Source organism: Saccopteryx bilineata, chromosome X (genome assembly GCF_036850765.1).
Source record: "Saccopteryx bilineata isolate mSacBil1 chromosome X, mSacBil1_pri_phased_curated, whole genome shotgun sequence".
NCBI classification, from domain to species: Eukaryota; Metazoa; Chordata; class Mammalia; order Chiroptera; family Emballonuridae; genus Saccopteryx; species Saccopteryx bilineata.
The window spans coordinates 84,343,989-84,366,964 of NC_089502.1; the positions used below are offsets into that span (position 1 = coordinate 84,343,989).

Here is a 22,976-nt window from a genome sequence, read left to right on the forward strand (position 1 = left end):
AGTTGAAGGAGCTACAGATGATGCAACATACAGAGCTTTTGCAAGAGATTAGTAGTGAGGAGGAGGTAGAGTCGGAGGAAGTGATATCTACAAGTGAAATTAAAGACATGCTGGCAATGTGGGAGAAGCTTTCAAGTTTCATTGAAAAGAAACACCCAGAAAAAGTTTCAAGTGGTCCTGCTTCAGCACTTTTTAATGACACTTGTTTGTCACATTTTCATAACATTTTAGAAGGCAGGCAAAAGCAAACCTCTTTGGATAGATTTTTATTCAAAAGTCCTGCAAGTGAAAGTGCCAAAAGTGCAGCCAAAAAGGCAAAAACAGGTGATAATTAAATGAAAAATATGTAATGTTAAGCTTAGGTTAAGTTTAAAGTTAAGAAAGTCCATTTTTTTATAATTAAGTTTTTATGGTTTCATTTTAAGTAAAGAGAGTGCAGTTTTAGTTTTGTTTAAAGTAAAGAAAATGCAGTTTTAGTTTACATTTAGTGTTAAGAAAGTGCAGTTTTAGTTTACGTGTCTACAGTGCCTGCATCCCTTCCTCCTCCCTCCTCTTCCGCAATTCACTTCCGTTAGCCACACGTCTGTCTCCAAGGTAAGACCACAGTACTAAGTAAGACTTTTTTTTATTTCATATATTTTTTATGCATTGATAAAGTATATCTTAATTAAAAACATGTCTTTTTTAATAATTTAGGATGATTTGGGGATGTTTCACAGAGCTGGAACGGATTAAATCTATTTCAGTTATTTTAATGGGAGAAATTTGTTTGATGTACGAGTTGACTGACTTATGAGCTCAGTTACAGAATGAATTAAACTTGTATCTCAAGGTACCACTATATATTGGTACCCTCAAATAAACTCCTTACTCTGGCTTAGATTAATAAACTGCAATTTCATCCAGAATACCCTGGGAGGGTTGAAGAGAGGTCTTAGGAAAAGCAGGTCTTGAGGGAATTACAATTCTCTTTGTGAAAACTGCACCTTTCTCTTGAACCACAAGAGAACCTTTCACAGAGAACCTTTTTTTAATTGAGTCACAACCACTTGGACTATTGTATGAGGAACAAGAAATGAGAAAAAGAAGGGAGGAAAGCCAAAACTGTAGATTCATGTAAACATCATGAAGAATAAAAATAATCAAAACAGGCACTGGGAATGCTGCAAAGGGCTTGCTTTTAACACAAGGGCACAAATCTGTCTCAGCTCCATATATACATTTTTTGTTTTACATTCTCCTAGAGCAGTGGTAGTCAACCAGGTCCCTAACAACCACTAGTGAGCATTCCAGCTTTCATGATGGGCGGTAGCAGAGCAACCAAAGTATAAATAAAAGGATAGATTTAATTATAGTAAGTTGTTTTATAGAGATTTATTCTGCTAAACAGCAAAAATTTGACATAAAGTACTTGGTAAGTAATTATTATTATATGCTTTAACTTGATATAACTCTGCTTTATAAATTTTATAAAGTAAAGTTACTTCCCTACTTTATAAGTTACCGTTACTGTGGAACCGGTGGGCGCTTAGAAAATTTTACTAACAGAGATACAAAAGTGGGTGGTAGGTATAAAAAGGTTGACTACCGCTGTCCTAGAGGTTCTTAAATATCTGCCTGGGAACTATGATTGGTCGCTTACTAGTTAGGGGAGGCAGGCCTTCCCGGAGGGTGTTCAGCTCAAAGAGATATCTGCTTTTGCATTTGTCAGTGTAACTTCCACCCACTAGTCTTAATCTTTCCTTGGCTTTGGTACGAACCAAGTGCCATCCTTATTTCCTAACTCAATCTGAACTGCAGCCCAGGGTAGAAGCTGCAAGGGCTGGGCAGAGCTCCAGGTGAGAGGGGCAGAGAGAACAGCACTAGCATGCTAGTCAGAAAAATGGAGTGGCAGCTCCACAATGGGCTAGTACGTCGCTCCCCCCCCCCACGGGGGGGGGGGCATTTGATCAGCGTGGTGATTGATAAGTGCGGGATTGGATCTGCTGTTTCTCCCTCCTTCCCTTCCTCCTCTCCCCCCCTCCTCCTTCGCTCCTCCCATCGGCTCCCTCCCTCCTTCCAGATAGAAGCGCTGCCCCAGGCAAGCCTCTCCAGAAGGGATCTGCCTGCTCCGGGCGCCGTCTGCGCTGTATCCGTTGTGCAGCGCCTAGCCGCGCTGGTCCTAGCCTGTGTCCGCTCCCGCGCCTTCCCTGGTCGCGGAAGCTGTGGGCGCCTCCGGGAAAGCTGCGGGAGGCGCGTTTGCCGGGTAAGTTCTGAGCACCCGGGGACACTGCGGCTACTGCGCGGTGGCCGGTGAATGGCTCCTCTCGACCCCCTGCTCCTTTGGCGGCTGCCTCCCCTCGCCGAGGGAAAGGCGTGGGAGGACCTACCGCCAGCCTCTGGTGACTTTGCTCTGAAGCCACCATCGCTTCCCGCCCCCACCGGGGCAGGCTGCTTTCGGTACCATCTTCGCGGGCGTGGTCCGGGTCAGGGTCCGCGCAGCCCTGCGGTCACTGCTGCTGCGGGCGGCCCACGCCTCTGGCGGACCCTGGAGCAAAGGAAGTGCGGCTGGTCGTCGCGCTTATGGGCCCCGCACCCCGCATCAGTTGTCTAGCTGCAATGGGGAGGGTAGGTAGGGCTGCGTTAGTGGTCGGGGTCCTAGGTAGGGGGACTAGCTACTGGCCAACCCCCGGAGTCGCCCAGGAGTCCTTGGGGAATGGCATTTGCGTAGGATTCGGGGGAGGAGGGGTGGAGAAGGCGGCCATGGGCAGACATTGGAATCCCCCTCCCCCAACACACACACACACACACACACACACACACACACACACACAGTCTCTCTCTATCTCTCTTTCTCTCTCTCTCTGCAGGTTTAGGGATTCCTATTAACCCTTTGGTGGCCTGCCGGGCGGCCGAGTGGAAGTGGGTTGCGCGCCCGCTACAATTTAAAGTCCGCCTTTGCCTCTCTATGGTTCCCAGTTCACTTTCCCACCTCTTTAAAGCCCGCTCTCCCTAGCCAAGTCCTGAGGCCATTCTTTTCCCAAGATGTGGAGCTAAATTAAACTTACTTAAAGTGCTTTATCCGGGTTGAGGCTGATTTGGTCCCAATAACTACATTTGGGAAAGCGACTAGGGAAGCTCGGGGACACTCAGTGGAGGGAAGAGTGATAGGAGGATCCATGGAAGAAAGATCTGGCCCTCTACCTCAGGGTCCTCCATGGCGCTCCTCGCAGCTAGCTTACTTCTGCTTTTCCTTTACTATGATTGTCAAGAATTTCAAGTGTCCCCAGCTCCTTTAATCTATTTACACCCCCTCTCTGAGATTCCTAAAAAAAAGACTGTTTTCACGTAGTGTTGACAGTGTCATCAATGTCTTGAAGGAAATTACTGTATTTGAGAACTAAAACTAATTATTTGATATTTCACTTTCAAATACACATTTTGTAAAGCACATTTAGGTAAAACACCACCACCACTATTTAAGTAGTTTTCTAATTCACCCTAAGCAGTAGTGATCTTTTTGGAATGCTGTTGGAATGGGACTCAGAATTCCTGGGTTCTGTTTCTAATTTTATAGATTCTTGAACTTAAGCAAGTCAAGAACTTTCCCTGGTTGAAGAATATATACATCTACAAAATGAATCCAATTCTAAAGGTCTTGTCCAGCTCTCATGTTGGCTTCTATTTCAATGAACTATTAAGCAAATTAATAAATATTTGTTAAATGAACGACTGAATGAAACCCCCATATCTCTCTAGGAACTGTGTATATTCAATATTTGGAAATATGTAGAAACAAATGCCCTTTGGTTATGAAAGGACATTAATCATGGTCACACTACATCACTCTACTTGCATTTAATGATGCAATTGCAATAGAGTGGGAGGCCTCCTCTCTCTCTGAGGACAGCTCATCTTGATGTCACCCTTTGGCATAGAAAAGGACAATTTGAGGCTCCAAAAGTAAAGGATCTTGTCCAGGACTAATCAAGAATTACAGAATGGGAAGGAGGCTCTTGATGTCTGGTTTGAGGTTCAAGGCTCTTTGCCTAAGAAAAAGGTGGGGGGGGGGAGAAAGCCCATAAAAAATTCTGAAGGAGACTGCCAGAGCTACAGGTTGCCTTAGTGCCAAAGTTTATAAATTTATGGGCTAACAGTACTACCACCTGAGCTTAATAGGAAAGGAGGAGGGGAAAAGCAGCATCTTTCCCTTCTCTGGTGGCTCCTTTTGCCTATTTTGCCTATGTCATCCTCTATTCAGAATTTGGTACAGCAATGGGACCCTGTGTTGACTTCCTCTGCAGCAGGCTGGGACTGAAGACACAAGGAAAGCAAGCTAAAATGTTTTGTGTGACAGCCACATGGCTTGGTCAAATCATAGTCACTCTTTTTCATTCCCTCATTTTCCTACCTCATCCCCCCCCCCAAAATAAATAAACAGCCCTTGGCACTTCTGGGCAAAAGCAGATATTCACATGTTGAAAATGGATTCCACAGGGAAAGTCCTGGCTCAGGCAACCTTAAGATAACAAAGAAGAAAGTAGATAATGAAGGCAAAACCCAACACCTGGCCATCAATAATGCTGTGGAAAGGTTATCTGAATTCTGTTGAATGTCAGAGATGGAAGGGCCCATATAGTCCACTCCCTTGCCAATGGGGACAGGAAGATCCAAAAACAAGTGACATACCTGGCAACAGCTGGATCAGAAACCAGGTCTGCTGAGTCTCATGCAGAACTTTGCTCATCTTTCCTCTCTTAGGAGCCGGTCTTCCTGCATTTCTGTCTTCTGTTCTCTTAGTTCCCCAGCCCCTGTCTGCAGCTTGGAAAATTTAGGCACCCTTCCCTGGACTCCCACTCTTAGCTGAGGCTCAGCCTGGCAGTGACTTTCTGACACCCACTCTTATTATTATTCTCCTTCCTTTGGGCAAAAAAAAGCATACATTTAAACCTCATTATCTGACTAAGTGTAAACCTCAGAAGAGAAGGGTTTTGTTTTTTAACTTGGTGCATAAGCTATCCTTTGAGCTGGGTTCCTGAATCAGGGCAAATAGTTTAGCAGTCACCACCGGAAAGTAATTATCTAAGCACTGAAACAAAGCTCTGTATGTAAAGCATACATCCCCTAACTCCTGGTCCTCCTACACAGACACACTGGTGCACGCACACACCACACCCCCGCACCAAGAACATTTGAGCTAGGAGGCTGGTAGGCAGGCCCCAGTCCTGTAGCAAAAGAAGCACTTCTATACACACTTGACAGAGAGAGAGAGAGAGAGAGAGAGAGAGAGAGAGAGAGAGAGAGAAGGAGAGGAGGCGAAGGGAGGTGAGAAGAGGGGAGGGAGAGTAGAGAAGAGAGAGAGAGATATCTGGAGTGAGATCCCCATGGAAAGGCCAGGAGGGAGGGCTATGTGGAAGAAACCATTAGGAGGGTGCAAGACCCTTAGCGGGACCCCTCTTGGAGAGCCTAGCTAGTGTTTCCCTGCCCGCTGGGTTGGAGGTAGAGTAGCTCAAAATCACTGACGCAGCCAGATTTGAACTTTGCAAGCCGCTGGTGGGGAAGGAAAGAATCTGCCCCTCCCTCCTGCAGCAGGAGCCCTCAATCTGCTGCCTGCTTCCTCCCCCTGTGACCTCATCCCAGCCTTGTTTCTTGGAGCTTGCAAAACCTCTCAAATTCAAACTGCTAAGCACATTGCTGTTGCTGCCACCGTATTGGAAGCTCGCAGCAAGGTTTGGCGGTTGCTGCCACCGGCTGACCCGGCCTGCCGGGGAATACTCAATCTCACCCCCGGGGTCGTGTGGGCTCAGCTTCCCCGCGCTCCAACCCTCCTCTTCCTCTCCTGCTGCCTGCCAGTTCTCTTATTTCTGCGCACCCGCCCCCCTCCCCGTGGCCAAATTAAATCAACCAACCGAAAGCAGGGCATCCCCCACCCCCCAAGCAGCGTCTTCTTTTTTCCTTGCTCTCCCTCTTTTTCTGAAGATACTAAACTACTGGCGGACTGCAAAGGAGAGGGATCCAGTCTTCTCCTGACGTGTGAGTAACCCCCACGCAGCGCTTTGTTCTTCCATCTCCCCACCTCTCGGTGCCAGTTGCTTGATTTTCCAATCCCCTTTTTGCACAGTTAAAAGACCGACAACAACCACAAAAGTAAAGCAATTTCTACTACGAGACCAGGACTGGCAAGCCTCCCGGAAATCTCTTCAAGATACCCCAGGGGAGGAGGAGATGGGCTGGATTTAGTAGGACAACTCCGTTACTAATGACTGCGGCTGGCTTCGACCCGCGGGGACATCAAGTGCAAGCCTGTGTGTTCCAGGACGAGTGTGTGGGTGGGCTGTGGGACGCCGGGGGGGGGGGGTCGTGAGAGAAAAAACTGCTTGAAAAACGCAATGATTTCATTCTGCCATATGTTTCCCGTCCACTCCCTGAGTTCTCCTTCCCTCCCACTCTGCCTCCTTGCTTTGCCATTTTAATCGGGCTTCCTTGTTTCTTCCCCCCACCCCCCTCCCCGCACCCTGCTTTTTCCTTCTCCCCCCTTCCAAGGTTTGCCTGTAGGTACTTGAGCTGATACCAACGGTGCCTAAAGATGCTGAGCGGCGTTTGGCTCCTCAGTGTGTTAACCGTGGCCGGGTTCTTACAGACAGCGAGTCGCAAAAGTGCCAAAGACATTTGCAAGATCCGCTGCCTGTGCGAAGAGAAAGAAAATGTACTGAATATTAACTGCGAAAACAAAGGATTTACAACTGTCAACCTGCTCCAGCCTCCCCAGTATCGAATCTACCAGCTTTTCCTCAATGGAAACCTCCTGACAAGACTGTACCCCAATGAGTTTGTCAATTACTCCAACGCGGTGACTCTCCACTTAGGTAACAATGGGCTGCAGGAGATCCGAACTGGCGCATTCAGTGGCCTGAAAACCCTCAAGAGACTACACCTTAACAACAACAAGCTCGAGGTGTTGAGGGAGGACACCTTCCTGGGCCTGGAAAACCTCGAGTACCTCCAGGCTGACTACAATTACATCAGTGCCATTGAAGCAGGGACATTTAGCAAACTAAATAAGCTCAAAGTACTCATCCTGAATGATAACCTTCTGCTGTCGCTGCCCAGCAATGTGTTCCGGTTCGTCTTGCTGACCCACTTAGACCTGAGAGGAAATAGGCTGAAAGTGATGCCTTTTGCTGGTGTCCTTGAACATATCGGAGGGATTATGGAGATTCAGCTGGAGGAAAACCCATGGAACTGCACTTGTGACTTACTTCCTCTCAAGGCTTGGCTGGACACCATAACTGTTTTCGTGGGGGAGATTGTCTGTGAAACTCCCTTCAGATTGCATGGAAAAGATGTGACCCAACTGACCAGGCAAGACCTCTGTCCTAGAAAAAGTTCCAGTGACTCCAGTCAGAAGAGTGGCCATGCTGACACACACATCCAAAAGCTGTCACCTACAATGAATCCTGCTCTCAACCCAACCAGGGCTCCAAAAGCCAGCCGACCACCGAAAATGAGAAATCGTCCAACTCCCCGGGTCACTGTGTCAAAAGATAGGCAAAGCTTTGGCCCAATCATGGTGTACCAGACCAAGTCCCCTATGCTTCTAACCTGCCCCAGCAGCTGTGTGTGCACCTCTCAGAGCTCAGACAATGGTCTAAATGTCAATTGCCAAGAAAGAAAGTTCACTAATATATCTGACCTGCAGCCCAAACCTACCAGTCCAAAGAAACTCTACCTGACGGGGAACTATCTTCAAATTGTTTATAAGAATGACCTCTTAGATTATAGTTCTTTGGATTTGTTACATTTGGGGAATAACAGGATTGCAGTCATTCAGGAAGGTGCCTTCACAAACCTGACCAGTTTACGCAGACTTTATTTGAATGGCAATTACCTTGAAGTTCTCTATCCTTCTATGTTTAGTGGACTGCAAAGCTTGCAGTATCTCTATTTAGAGTATAATGTCATTAAGGAAATTAAGCCACTGACCTTTGATGCTTTGATTAACCTACAGCTACTGTTTCTGAATAACAACCTGCTGAGGTCCTTACCTGATAACATATTTGGTGGCATGGCCCTGACCAGGCTGAATCTGAGAAACAACCATTTTTCTTACCTTCCTGTGAAAGGGGTTCTGGATCAGCTTCCAGCTTTTATCCAGATAGATCTACAAGAGAACCCATGGGACTGTACCTGTGACATTATGGGACTAAAGGACTGGACAGAGCATGCCAATTCCCCTGTCATCATTAATGAGGTTACATGTGAGTCTCCTGCTAAGCATGCAGGGGAGATTCTGAAGTTTCTGAGGAAGGAGGCTATCTGTCCAGATGGTCCAAACTTCTCAGATGGAACTATTCTGTCAATGAATCACAACACAAACACACCTTGGTTGCTTAGTGTGTCTCCCAGTCCCTATCCTGAACTACACACTGAAGTCCCACTTTCTGTCTTAATTTTAGGATTGCTTGTTGTCTTTATTTTATCTGTCTGTTTTGGGGCTGGTTTATTCGTCTTTGTCCTGAAACGCCGAAAGGGGAAGCCAAGTGTGCCAAGGAGTGTCAACAACTTAGATGTAAGTTCCTTTCAGTTACAGTATGGGTCTTACAACAGTGAAACTCAGGATAAAACGGATGGCCATGTCTATAACTATATCCCCCCACCTGTGGGGCAGATGTGCCAAAACCCCATTTACATGCAGAAAGAAGGAGACCCAGTAGCTTATTACCGAAACCTGCAAGAATTCAGCTATGACCACCTGGAGGAGAATAAAGATGAGCCAGCTACTGTTGCTTACACTGTAAGTGCCACTGAGTTGCAAGAAAAGCAGACCATGTTAAGAGAGCCTGAGCTGCTGTATCAGAATATTGCTGAGCGAGTCAAGGAACTCCCCAGTGCAGGACTAGTCCACTATAACTTTTGTACCTTACCTAAAAGGCAGTTCGCCCCTTCATGTGAATCTCGACGGCTAAACCAGGACAGAATCAATAAAACCATTTTATATGGAACTCCCAGGAAATGCTTTGTGGGGCAGTCAAAATCTGACCACCCTTTACTGCAAGCTAAGCTGCAATCAGAACCAGACTACCTCGAAGTTCTGGAAAAACAAACTGCAATCAGTCAGCTATGAAAGGAAATCATTTATAATCCTATAGCATCAAAGGATGCTGCTCCAAACTATTGGGAGCATGACATTTGTTTTCCTGTTTGTGTTCTCCTTTTTTCCAGGGTTATTCTGGGACTTTGAAAATGTTTGGGGTATGAGGTGAAGCAGTAATACTGCTTTTACAAGCTTTCCTTTAAATTATTTCTCTCTTGCTTCCCACACCATTTTTTTCCCTCTCTCTTTAGGAATCATCATTGAACGTGAATGTTTCCACAATGCATTTTTTCATGTATTTTGTTTATAGTTTTGTTTCTTTATTCTTCTTCTGTTTTTCCAGTGGTGGATGGGAAAAGGAGATTATAGTGAATGAAGAAAAAGTAAGCAAACTTTTCAAATGAAAATGACTGTTTAGTGTATTTTGTAGAAGATCTCCAAAGATCTTTTCAGATTATAAATTCTTTTGTAAATAATGGTATATGGTATTTTCATCATCAGTTATCAAGTATAGCTACTAAACATTATTTTGTACTTCAGGTACATTACTCAAATGTTGCTTTTAGCTTTGATAAATTGAACATATTTTAATGTGTTGTATTTTTGAAATTAAAACACTGTAAAAGTAGATCAAAATGTCAGCTATATTAAGTCAACATACAGTTTGCTTGAGTTATGGAAACCAGCTTGTCATCAAATGATTACAGTTATAGGACTTTATAGATTTAACTGTAAAATATTTCCTTTCCACTGGGTTTGTTCTAAGTAATTTTATTTAATTTAACTAAGGAGATTTAACAGTGGACTAAAGATAATAAAACAGCCTCAGTCAGGATTAGTAATTCATTAATAAAATATATTTAACCCAATATCAGAGTGAACTGAACAATTAATGCTGTTCTGTAAATCATTTTACACTAACATGGTATTTTAGATTATTTTACTAATTAAGAGTACATTACACAACCTGTAATATATTTTTTCTGCATTAAATTAAATATTTTTATATATTTAAATGATAGAGTCTGTATTTCTAACTTTTTAATTGAAATTGATATTTTTTCTGCCTGTTGAAACATTTTCTATGTACATGCACCAGTAGAGGCCGCCACACACCTCATTTAATAAAGACGTACGAGCCATTAAATACTTTGAAAGAAGACTTCAACCGTGAGATTAAAACTTCCAAGTAAGTTCTCTGCAAATTCAAGGCACAAAAGACAAATGTACCCATTACTTTCTTTTAAAATTAAAATGTCAGATTCAAAATTCTTCTCAATTTTCACATGTTTGAAGAAAGCAGTCTTTTCCTCTTGAGTTCACTGAAGCATCAACGGGGTGCTACTCAATCATGTGCTGTTTGCACCTCCAAATTGATTAATAAGTACCGAAATGAAGAAAGCATTTTTACAATCTGTCTTCTTTAAGCATATGTTTTTTGAATTTTTCTTGTCGGTTTGAGCAAGCATTTTGTTTTGGTTTTAACATTAAAATGATTTTTTATCTAACCCAAGTCTATATAACATTTATGAAGCTTTATTAGCCTGTAAATAATTTTAGATGCAAACATTATTGTGTGATTTAAACAAACAACCCTTCTTTACAACAAAAAATAGTTTTGTTTTGCCTATTGTAAATCCTTATGCAACTGGAATGGTGATCTGCATATAAAGTAGTCCAGCTTTTCAAATCCTTATTAAAGCAATTGATGGCATCTGAAAGAAGCACACTGTTTTCTTTTCATAAATAGGTTACTGAACATAATAATTCTTTATTATCCTGTGGAGATTGAAGTAGATCCTGATAACTCACTTTTAAAGCTTTAAAATGACTAATAGTATTTCATCTGTCACTATAAACAGTTAATATGACAGGCTTTCAATTAGAAATTACTTAGATCCAAATTACTTAGATTAATAATGACTGGTTCAAAATAGTTTTTTGAACAATAGAAGGTAATTGTGTGTATATAAATGTAAAGGTAATTTAAGAAAAAATTGTCTCTTAACAACCTAGAATCTCTAAATCTCTACAGTGATGGCTAACGTGTTCATTCTTTAATTAGAGATTATAATTCCTATTTAAATCTATTTAGATCAAAATTGAAAATGGTGGGCTGAAATGACCCACAAAAAAGTTAATATACAAAGTTTTTAAATTTCACAGAAAAGGAGCTAGAGTATTTTGTGAGTTGATCTTGGAGCTATGTCCTGGAAACCATTATTCATTGAGTGATGTATTTATACATAAAATATCTGCAAAAATCCTGTTATGGCTGCTTTCATTTGGTGCAATAATAAATACAGAATACAGACATAGGTATTTTTGGAAGTGATTATGAAGGCAAATTTGTATATGTATTAAGATAGCTTTTAGGTTTAGATGATATGACTAGAACTACCAATGTATGATTCCACTTCAGCATCTGTTCTTATTGTGCTGAAAGTAAAGTCATTCTTGTAAAATGGGAAAAAAAATAAATCCATTAATTTTAAATAGAAGTAGCTTAATAGTCTTTTAAAGAGGCCTCTTGGAAGAATTCAGATTCATAAACTATCCTGCTTAATAATTATCATTTAATTTTAGATTCTCACACTGTTTAATATGTGCTTCATTTGTATTAGGTTTTTGGTTTTGTTTTTTGGTTTTGTTTTGTTTTAGTGAGAGGAAGGGAGGCAGAGAGACAAACTCCTGCATGTGCCCCAACTAGGATCCACCTGGCAAACCCACTAGGGGACAGTTCTCTGCTCATCTGGGGTCATTGCTCCATTGTTTCATTGCAGCTATTGCAGCTGGAGCCTTTTTTTTTTTTTTTTTTTTTTTTTTTTTTGTGCCTGAGGTGGAGGCCTTGGAAGCATCCTCAGTGCCTAAGACCAACTTGCTGGAGCCAATGGTGCAGGAGGGGGAAGAGAGAGAGAGAGCAGGGGAGACCAGATCGGTGCTTCTCCTGTGTGCCCTGACCGGGAATTGAACCCAGGACATCCACACGCCAGGCTGACACTCTACCACTGAGCCAACTGACCAGGGCTATATTAGATTTTAAGATAAATCATTTTAATGTGCCCCAGAATATTTAATTCAAAGGCATAATACACCATGTACTTTGAAGCTTTATTTTTAATGCAATAACAGACACTATGTTTATTAACTTACTAACATCCCCACTGATTATATTGTTTTGCTTTATCCAGTCAAGTACTTTCAAACATAGCTTATTTTAGAATTTTGATTTTTATCTCCTACAACTGGATTTTGCTATTTAACTTATTTCACATTCATCTTATAATGAGTATGAGTGTCAACACAGTGAAATAGTTCCATTTAACAGAATGTGAACTTCCCTGGCCTTGCCTGGAACAGATCTATATGTCTGGCCCTACAAATAGCACATGGTAATTCCCTTTGATTCTAGCTCTTAATTACTTGCTTTCACTATTTTTGAATATACCTATGGCTAGGTTTGTATTGAAACATTCAAAAGTACCACTTCTCAGTCTGGACACAGTTGCCAAGAGTCTAATTTAGTTCTGGACTTTGGTCTACCTGTGTGCCTTGTTAGTTCACTCCATCAGTTGGTAAGTAAGGAAATGACTCTTCAGTTTCCTCTTCTTTGTCCTGACCTCTAAGATGATTTAATTTTCTAAGTAAAATTAAATCAAGGGCTTAATATTTTATAGATTTTATCAAAAGTATAAAGAATGAGAAAGAGGTTCTGTGATTTTTTAGATTCTGGAAATTAATTTTGATTTTAAACATTCTAGAAACATATTAGCTTGCATGCTGGAGTGAAGAAAGCCTTTTAGACAGTTCTCCTAACCCAGTCATTTCTTCATTTATTCAATGAATTGAGTGTTTGTTTGTTAGTTTCCAGGCCCTTTGCTTCTTACTGAAAGGGCACAGAGATACAGCATATAGGATCTCTGCACCACCCCATTGTCCTATCCTCCACAGTAAGCTTAGTACTAATAAAGGATATAAATTGCAATCACCCAGATTAAGCAGTGGGAACAGTATTAAATGAAGGAAGTGGTATTTTTAAAGGTGATTTTGTGCAATGAGGTATAAACTGATATAACATAAATAAAATAGCTACACTGTAACCATCATTAACATCTCTTTAGAGTTGCATAGCTAAAAAGGAAAGAAAAACACATAAAAGAAATTTCTGCAAGGAACACCCAATATTATGGCTTGAACATAACTATATACATGTGCTATCTAAAGATCTCCATTGTAAAACAATGTAAATACAAAATCACAAACCTACTTAAATTTTCTGGGATATCCATGTTTTCGAGTCAATATTTACTTTATATATCAGTGGCTTCAAAGATAGTGTTTTGGCATAAGTGTCTTACCAATGAAATGACAAGACACTTAACCTAAATATCGAGAGAAAAGATTAAGTATTGTGTGCAGGTGTACTTTACTTCTTTCCATTGTTGTGAAAAGTCCTGTATAAATTGAAGTTTTATAAATCAAATTGTATTTTAAAAGCATTAGGGGAGTGACTATCCAGTGGCGCAGTGGAGAGAGCGTTGGACTGGGATGCGGAAGGACCCAGGTTCAAGACCCCGAGGTCGCCAGCTTGAGTACGGCTCATCTGGTTTGAGCATACCTCACCAGCTTGGACCCAAGGTTGCTGGCTCGAGCAAATGGTCACTCGGTCTGCTGAAGGCCTGCGGTCAAGGCACATATGAGAAAGCAATCAATGGACAACTAAGGTGTCGCAATGCGCAAAGAAAAACTAATGATTGATGCTTCTCATCTCTCCGTTCCTGTCTGCCCCTGTTTATCCCTCTCTCTGACTCTGTCTCTGTAAAAAAAAAAAAAAAAGCATTAGGGGACCTGCCATTTAGAGGCAAAGTATGAATCCTTTTATAAGGCAGAAAAACCATTTTATAATACAAATAATCACTCCCTAATTTATGTTTTATATATTTGGATTTTTAATATCAACTTTGCTTAAAACAGAGCCGATCTGCACAATAAGAATGTGTTTTACCAATGCTGCTTGTGCTACCAGTTTTTTGGTAGCTATGTAAGTTATTATACTTGACAATTTGCTGTGGTTATGTTTGAATTGAGCTATCAAAATGATTCCTTGATGGCCCAATAACATTCCTGAACAATCTGAGTAGGCAACCTATTTCAACAAAATTGAACACAGAACTCTTCTGCTCAGCATAATATCCTCTTATATGAGTCCTGTATTCACATCCTATAAAGTGCTTAGAGGCACAGATTTTATAATAAACAATGTTATGTAAACATATTGAATCGCATGTGTGTTGGAATTTTTAGCAGTATTTCAGCTTGAAAGTACTTGTACAAATACTGTTAGATATAGTTGCAAATAATTGTTCTCAAGTTTTGGAATAAATGGCAAATGAAACAAGCTCTTGTGTAAATAGACTTCTGTGCCAAATATTGACATTTTTTCAAAAATGAATGTCATATTTTGGGCTGTTAATAGGCAAAATATTGAAAATATGATTTAATAATATTGTTTTATTGGATAAACTGTTTACATAGGTATTTTATGCTGTAGTTAGCTTTCAGTTAATAAATATTCACTAAGTTGAGCATTTGAATGAGTTTAAAAATTCTTCAGCATCTTAAGAGGAATTAGTGCAAAGTAGTACTGCAACCATCCCCTTTGCCTTGATATATACTGTTTAAATGTTTACAAGTTAAGGTCATAATTTACATATTAAGGGTAAAACTACGTGTTTTAAAAAACATATTGCCACTTTTTCATGAAAGTATCAGACTATTAAAATCAACAAAAACAATTCAAATAGAGATATGCCCCACTCCCCTACCACAGCCAATGGCTTTGTATCATAAACTTCTAATACTATAACTGTTCTAATAAATTTATATTTTATAAAATAAGAGACAGATTTGCATGCAAACCCAAAAATAGAAATTATGAATTCATTAATGGAATTGGTATCACTGTATTCCAAAGTCTCGAGTTAAAACATGAGATGTGGGATGGTAAGTTTGTTGCTGTTATTGTGGTAATATTACAGCAAAGTGACTTCTTTGGCTATCTACCTTTGGTTGAACAGCAGAATATAACTGCCAGGTATGCTTCATTCACAAATGTATATATAACATGTAAGAAAGGATTTGAGATTCCTGTGGTGGACATAGGACTTAAAACAGATTATCCTGTTTCAAGATTATTAATTTGCTATATGCACAATATTTTCAGTTTATTCAGGTAGCCTTCACAGGGTAGCTGAAGCACTTGAAATCGCCTCATTTTAATGTGTTTTGCTAAGGAATGAGAGTTGCTGTTTAGTACAGTAGATTCTCTGACTCTTTAAAAAGATTGGTTGAAATGGAATGGGAATGAAAGTAATGTATAACTCTCTATTCTGAACATATAGTATGTAATATAAAATGTCAGCAAGTCATATGCATCTGTTGATACTGGCAAAAGACCACAAAAATGAATGTCATTTCTGAGTGCAGGCTAGAAATGCATCTGATCCATATTTTCCTAAACATCCACATTGTTATTAGTTAAAAATTATTTTTAATAATTTTATTTTTAAATATTATTTTATGTTTGCTATCAACTTCACCCTGAAAAAATTTAAGCTAATTATCTGTCAGATCTAGTTACCTGAAATTTTTGAACATATTTAGTCTTGACAAAATCTTAGCTATAACATGAATATAAAGTACATTCTGGCTTATAAAATGAAGGTTAGACAGATAGAATAGGTGAAGGAAGTCTATCTGGGTGACCTTGGCCAAGGCCATCACTTCTCCAGCCCCTTTCACCTTCACATCATCAACACCTGACAGTGTTTTGAAACATAATAACTCTCCCATAAATATTTCCTTAATGAACAAATGAATAAGACCATGGCTGTCATGTGAACATGAAAAGGTTGAAAACTGGAGGGTTTAAGTTCAAAACATAACTACAATTGATTTTTAGCTCTTCCAAGAAGCCTTAAAAATATTTAACTGAAACAATTGAAAACTTATGAGAAATACATACACACATACTTAACCAAAGACACACCCCGTAAGGGTGGCAGAGAAGTTAACACACAGCCAAGACCCAAAGTTTATCACATGCAGGCACATCCAACTTTAAGTGCTGCTTCAGTCTGTCTATTGAACCCAGTGATCACTTCTAGAATTAAAAGTAGCTTTACTGCTGAGCTGTGAGATTACCTTGTTTGTTACTGTCTTTTGGAATTAGGAGAGTCTGATTTGAGAGAAAATACACTCCATGACAGGTTTGAATGATGAATTCTTCCAGAGCTCATCATTTAATTCTTCTTATGGCTCTATGTATTCGATTGGTTTGTTTAAGTCTTACAGATAGGAGAGAAATTGGGGGGGGGCTCAAAACTATATTAAATTCTATTTTTCCGAACACGATTGTTGCATAATGTCTGATTTATACAAGATAAGAAACTATAGGTGGTTTTTCATAATGAAGACTCCTAGGATCTGGGGTTCTGGTCTTCATGCAGCTAAAAAGCTGTGAGGACAAGTCATAGCTGTCCTTGTGTCTCAGTTTTTCCATTTGAAAATAACTGGACCAGATGAACTCAGTGGACATATCCAACTTGAGCACTCTGTGATTTTTGGTGATTTTCAGAATTCTTTATACATATAAAACATAACATTAAGGCCCTGGCTGGATGGCTCTGTAGTAGAGCGTTGGCCCAGAGTGTGAAGTCCTGGGTTCAATTCCCAGCCAGGGCACACAGGAGAAGTGCCCTTCTGCTTCTCCACACTTCCCCCTCTCATTTTTCTCTCTTTCCCTCCTGCTGCCAAGACTCCATTGGAGCAAAGTTGACCTGGGCACTGAGGATGGCTGCATGGACTCTACCTCAGGTGCTGGAATGGTTCCCTTTGCAACAAGCGGCACCACAGATGGGCAAAGCATTGCCCCTTAGTGTGCATGTAGGGTGGATCCCAGTTGGGTACATGCAGGAGTCTGTCTCTTTGCCTCCATGCTTTTCAATTCAGAAAAATTAAAAAAACATTAAGACAATTATTCAGATGATTCAAGACTGAAAATATCTCTTACCCTTTTTCTCTTTTGGGTTGTCTAATTTAGACATAGCTTTATTTTGATTTTATTTTTATAGGATTCAAATGCACACCATTTGTCTTGGGTAAATTTCTCTTCCTAAACTTGAGTTTAAAAAATAATTAAACCACTTTTCTTCTCTGTAAATCACAACAATCTACAGATTTTTTTTTTTTTTGGTAGTGGGGGTGTGGCACATGATGTGATAGTTTTTTCATTGAGCTATTTACTTATTTTGCATGGGAGTTCTCTATATGGTTGATAAGTTTATTTGTGATACTTAAGAAAGTTAAACTATGAATCTAAAAGGTTACATTATTACATTTCAGGGCATAGAGGAGTTTGTCCATTTAGTTGTTCATCATCCAGACTTTTAAACAACACTGTCAAGTTTCTTATCATCAGGGAAACTGATGGGATTTGCACAATGCAGTTGAGCTTCAGGAAAACAATTGATTTATTCAAGTGAGCAAAGCTCTTACCTGATAGTGGTATTTTATCTCATCTTAATCATAACATCATCCATTGTTTTATTGATGGGTCAATCTGTGTCTATCTTGTCAAATAGATTTTAACTGTAAACAAGAAAAGAAATGAAGCCCTCAATCTTGTAATATTCAGCTGACATGATTTTTGTAAGAGTGAAAAGGAAGAAAAAACATACATTCAAAATCTTACTCTGCTTTCCAGAGGTTTTTGAAGCCCTCATTATAAGCATTAGTGAATGAAAGGAACATCTGGGTCCATGATGGTGAACCTATGATACGTGTGTCAGCACTGACACGTGTAGCCATTTTCAACTGAATGCAGCCACATACCAGAGAAGTATGGGGCCACATGCCAAGAAGGACATTTCATCCTCAGCTTCTGCATGGCCAGGTTCAGAGTTGAGGATAAAACATTTGCTGTCGAGTAGACACTCTATGCCAGAGGTCTGTAGGCCAAAACCACAGAACTCCAGCACAGAGAGTCTAGTTCTGGGACTTCCAGTTAGGTCATTAGGGGATCATTGACCTCACTTCCAGCCAGCGGAGAAGGGAGCAGCAGAATGCCATGGGGAGGCATCTCTGGGGGCCCTGTGACTGCCATTAAAGCAACCACATAACCACAGCAACCATCCAATCTACTGTTCTGGGGTGTCGTGGATTTCTAATTGACCATCATTACTGAGATAAGTGAGGAGGAGGCTGGGAGAGGCAAAGGCCTGTGCTATGGGTGCCATTTCCCACTATTAGCAATAGTGGGAGCCATCTTAATTTACATAAGATGCAACTTGCAGAATTTCAAGACAGCATCTGGGCTCAGGTGTTTGTCGACTTGAGATCAAAGCTTGAGAATCTGGAAAGGTGTTGGTTGGAGAATCAAGAAGAGTGCCACTAAAAACAGGAAATTTGGAGTGCCTGGAACCGATTACCAGACACTTTTACCACCCTGAAAAATATAGCAATGGCTTTACTCACAATTTTTCCCTCTACATACTTTTGTGAGACCTTATTCTCAGAGTTAAATAATATCAAAACCAACAAGAGAAACAAATTAACAGATGAAGTTAGTAGCGCTTGCTTGGGCTTGAAGTGAAATTCAGCAACAAAAATGTCACTAATAGGCAGGTTACTTAAAGAATTCCCCCTCCCCCTCACTTATCTTAGTTCTCGGCACCCCAAACAAGTTAAATAATACCAAAACCAACAAAAGAAACTGACTGACAGATGAACAATGAAGTCACTAAGCAGGTAAGTTAAATAATTAGTTTTTGGTTTACTAAATACAGTTATATATTATAATTATACATTTTTGTTTGTGACACACCACCTGAGTTATGCTCAGTTTTTTGGTGAATTTTGACACACTGAGTTCAAAAAATTGCCCATCACTGATATAGGTACACGTTGCAGTTTCTTCTATCATGTTACAGGAAGCTATGAAAAAGGATATGTAGCTTATCCTTGTCCAAGCCATCAGCTTAAATAAATAAGTAGGATGCCATTGAGATACTTAAAAGACTTAGAGTATGATTACATTTCAAATGCTTAAATTGAAATTTGGAAATGAAATAAATTTTAGTTATTAAATTGATCTCTGCAAAACAAATATCTTTTCTTGACAGACAGTGAGATGGACAGATAGGAACAGAAAGACAGAATGGGAGAGCAATGAGAAACATCAGTTCTTTGTTGAGGCACCTTAGTTGTTCATTGATTGCTTTTTTGTATGTGCCTTGACCAGGGGACTACAGCAGATTGTGTGAACCCTTGCTCAAGCCAGAGACATTTGAAGTTAATCAAGCAACTATGTGTTCATGTTATGATCCCTTGCTCAAGCCAGCAACCTTGGGCTCAGGCCAGCGACCTTTGAAGTTAATCGAGCAACTATGTGGTCATGTTATGATCTCATGCTCAAGCCAGCAACCCATAGCTCAATCTGGTAAGCCCATTCTGAAGACAGGGTTTGGAACCTGGTTCCTCTGTGTCCCAGTCTGATTCTTTCCATTGCACCACTGCCTGGTGAGGCACAGGTACTTTCAAAGCAGTACTCTGGTTGAGAGAGGGGCTTGTTGAAGAAATCTAATTACATGTAAGGCTAGTAGACATGGCCACCATCATATCCATCTGGCCCATGCAGGTTTGCATTTGATTCAGACAGATGATAATGAAACAACTGAGCCAAGAACTGGTGGGCCATCATCTTTATCCTAGCTTGATCCCAGTGGGCAAGAAATACACAGTGCGAAAACAATTCCCTTTCCATTCAGTGCTCCCAAAGCCACTGACTTATCCAAGTTTTCTAGAATCAAAGATTTCTACCTCACCAGCCTTATTCACCTCTGTTTCCCATCTTCTTCTCTCTGCACAAACTGCACATACTGGCTTCTCCTTCAGCACTCTTCCATCTTGGCTGCTTCTTCTCTCTTCCATGTGGCCTTTCTCTGCTCTCCTCTCTAATGCTAATCTCAGGAACCAAGAGAGAGCAAACTGCTGGTCTGCTCCATTTTATAGTGTAGAAATCAAAACCTTTAATCCAATATACAAACAAGAATGTCTCTGATACAGTCACTTATCTGAGACATAAAGGGATTCCTCATGAGAGTGCACAACCCCAGGTTGGGAAAGTATTAGTCTCAAAACTAAGCCTTAGGCTATAATGACCCTGCCTGCTTACAGCCTGTCCCCCACACCCAATGCAAACTATAAGTGAGCAAACATATACATCATATTTGCAAACTTATTTGACCCATATTATGTTTAGATTATTTTGGATCCCTGACCAGGTGGCAGCACAGTGGATAGAACATTGAACTGGGATGTGGAAGACCCAGGTTCAAGATCCTGAGGTCGCCAGTTTGAGCACAGGCTCATCTGGTTTGAATAAAGCTTACCAGTTTGGACCCAAGGTCGCTAGCTTGAGCAAGAGGTTACTTGGTCAGCTGAAGGCCCACAGTCAAGGCACATATGAAAAAGCAATCAATGTACAACTAAGGTGTCGCAACAAAAAACTGATGATTGAGGCCTCTTATCTCTCTTTGTTCCCACCTGTCTATTCATCTCTCTAACTCTCTCTCTGTAAAAAAAAATGCATGAAAGATAATGTAGCACTAGGGGTCCTCACCCAGACTGTTGGGCCGTGGCAGAGACCAGTATCCTATCTGTCTAAACAGCTCAACCCAGTGGCCACTGGGTGGCTCACTTGTCTCAGAGCATTAGCCTCCATGCTAGGCAGAGAGGCTGACAAGCGCACCTTAGGCCAGACGTCCACGTGAAAGTCCCACATGGAGTGAAAATCCTGATGCATAACCAGGTACTAGGGTTTCACCAGCACCAAGATGGCACACTATGAGGGATTGTAGTGCGAAAACCCACTGGTGACATAAGAAACAGTATACATGCTGAACCTGAACCCAGCCACATTCCTCCTCACTGAAGCTGGACCGTGAGATCATGACTGTGAGGAAACCATGGATGTGGTCTACTAAAGCTGGCCTGATTTAATAGACACCTCCCTAAGAGAAGCTGAATTGAAATTGTTCACAGATGAGAATAGCTTCACCAAAATGGAGAACAGAAAGCTGTATATGCAGTGAATGCCCAGGACCATGTCATCAAGGCAGAAGCATTATGACAGGGATGGTCCACTCAAAGAGCAGAACTATGTATGGGCACTAATCTAAGCACTACGGTATTCAGAGAGAAAGAAGGTCAACATCTTCACTAACTCTAAATATATCTTCACAACCCTACATGTGCATGAAACAATTTATAAGGAAAAAGGACTACTCACAGCTTGGGGTAAAGAAATAAAAAAAAACTTCAACTACTGGAAACAGTCTGGTAATCCAAAGGAGTAGCAGTCATACACTGCAAAGGACATCAAAAAAGAATCCAATAAGCTTGGAAAATGTTTCACTGACCAAGTGGCAAAGAGGGCCTGCCTTTGTGTCAACCATTCTTCAGGTAACAGCAAAAATATTAAAAATCAACTGGAAACTACATGCTGCATACCAGCCTCAGAGTTCAGAGAAAGTTAAATGCATTAATTGAACCTTAAAGACTACTCTAGCTAAGTTCTGCCAGGAAATGGGCCTCCCATGAATAGGGACATGCTACCCCTCACCTTGCTGTAGAATGATGCATTCCTAGACCCACAGGATACTCCCTCTTTGAGATTTTATATGGGAGAGCCCCCCACCCATCATTAATAACCTAAAAGGAAATCCTCAAGAGGTAGGAGAATTAGGCCTCTCGACCCAACTCTGGATGTTAGGAAAAATGTTCCATAAGATAGCCTGGGATATTCTAGTAAGGGTTTCCTTGCACTAGGAAACTGGACCCACCACTATTGACCTGGGGACTTAGTATGGGTTAAGGATTAGAAAAAGAAATCACTCCAACCAGTTTGGACAGGTCCACAAATAGTTGTCTTGGCTACTCTGACTGCCATTAAAATTGCAGGTACAGTGCCCTGGATTCACCATACTTGAGTCAAAAGAACCAACACTGATGAACCACGAGACACCTGAAGCACTCACAGTAACCCAACAAATCCATTACAGGTTGATGCTGCAAAGGACTACGGAGCCCAAGGAGCAACCAGGACTGTAATGACCTGCAAGATGCCATTCCTGATCATCATCAGAATCCTGACTCCACTTCTGTGCATAGAACTAGGTGAAAGTGCTCCAGTGGATTGGAATATACTAGAGAGGCTGTTGTTAATAATCACTTACATACTATTAGTAATGTTCAGCAAATAAGTTTGTAAAATATAATTTTTGTTTGCTAGCTTATACTTTGCATTAGGGGCTGGGCAACACCAGGTATATATGTAGTACGTGAAATTGCAAAATATCTTCCTGTTTGGGAAGGGCAGTTGTTTTACTAATATTTGCTGGAAGAACTCTTATTTAACGTGGTGCTAGAAGTTCTGGCCAGAGCAATCAAACAAGACAAAGAAATAAAAGGCATCCATATTGGAAAAGAAGAAGTAAAGGTATCACTTTTTGCTGATGATATGATCCTATACATCGAAAACCCAAAGGACTCCACAAAAAGACTATTAGAAACAATAAACCAATACAGTAAGGTCGCAGGATACAAAATTAACATACAAAAGTCCATAGCCTTTCTATATGCCAACAATGAAATATTAGAAAACGAACTTAAAAAAATAATCCTCTTCACAATTGCATCAAAAAAAATAAAATACCTAGGAATAAACATAACAAAGAATGTAAAAGACCTATATAACGAAAACTACAAGGCTTTATTAAGAGAAATAGAAAAAGACACAATGAGATGGAAAAATATTCCTTGTTCTTAGATAGGAAGAATAAAT

The 22,976-nt window shown here is 40.6% G+C and overlaps 1 protein-coding gene across 2 annotated transcripts; it reads left to right on the forward strand.

The window, feature by feature from the left end:
* The first annotated feature begins 2,118 nt into the window (after window positions 1–2,118).
* Window positions 2,119–14,380, forward strand: SLITRK2 (SLIT and NTRK like family member 2). Of its 2 annotated transcripts, XR_010727857.1 has the most exons (3): window positions 2,119–2,245; window positions 6,523–10,262; window positions 13,571–14,380. XR_010727857.1 is itself a non-coding variant. In XM_066250006.1 (2 exons), exon 2 carries the CDS (start codon window positions 6,566–6,568, stop codon window positions 9,101–9,103), a length of 2,538 nt encoding a protein of 845 aa, XP_066106103.1. In that variant the 5' UTR covers window positions 2,119–2,245; window positions 6,523–6,565; the 3' UTR covers window positions 9,104–10,783. The 2 variants fall into 2 exon arrangements, 1 of the variants encoding a protein (XP_066106103.1); XM_066250006.1 differs by lacking the exon at window positions 13,571–14,380 and having other exon boundaries at window positions 6,523–10,783.
* The last annotated feature ends 8,596 nt before the right edge of the window (window positions 14,381–22,976 follow it).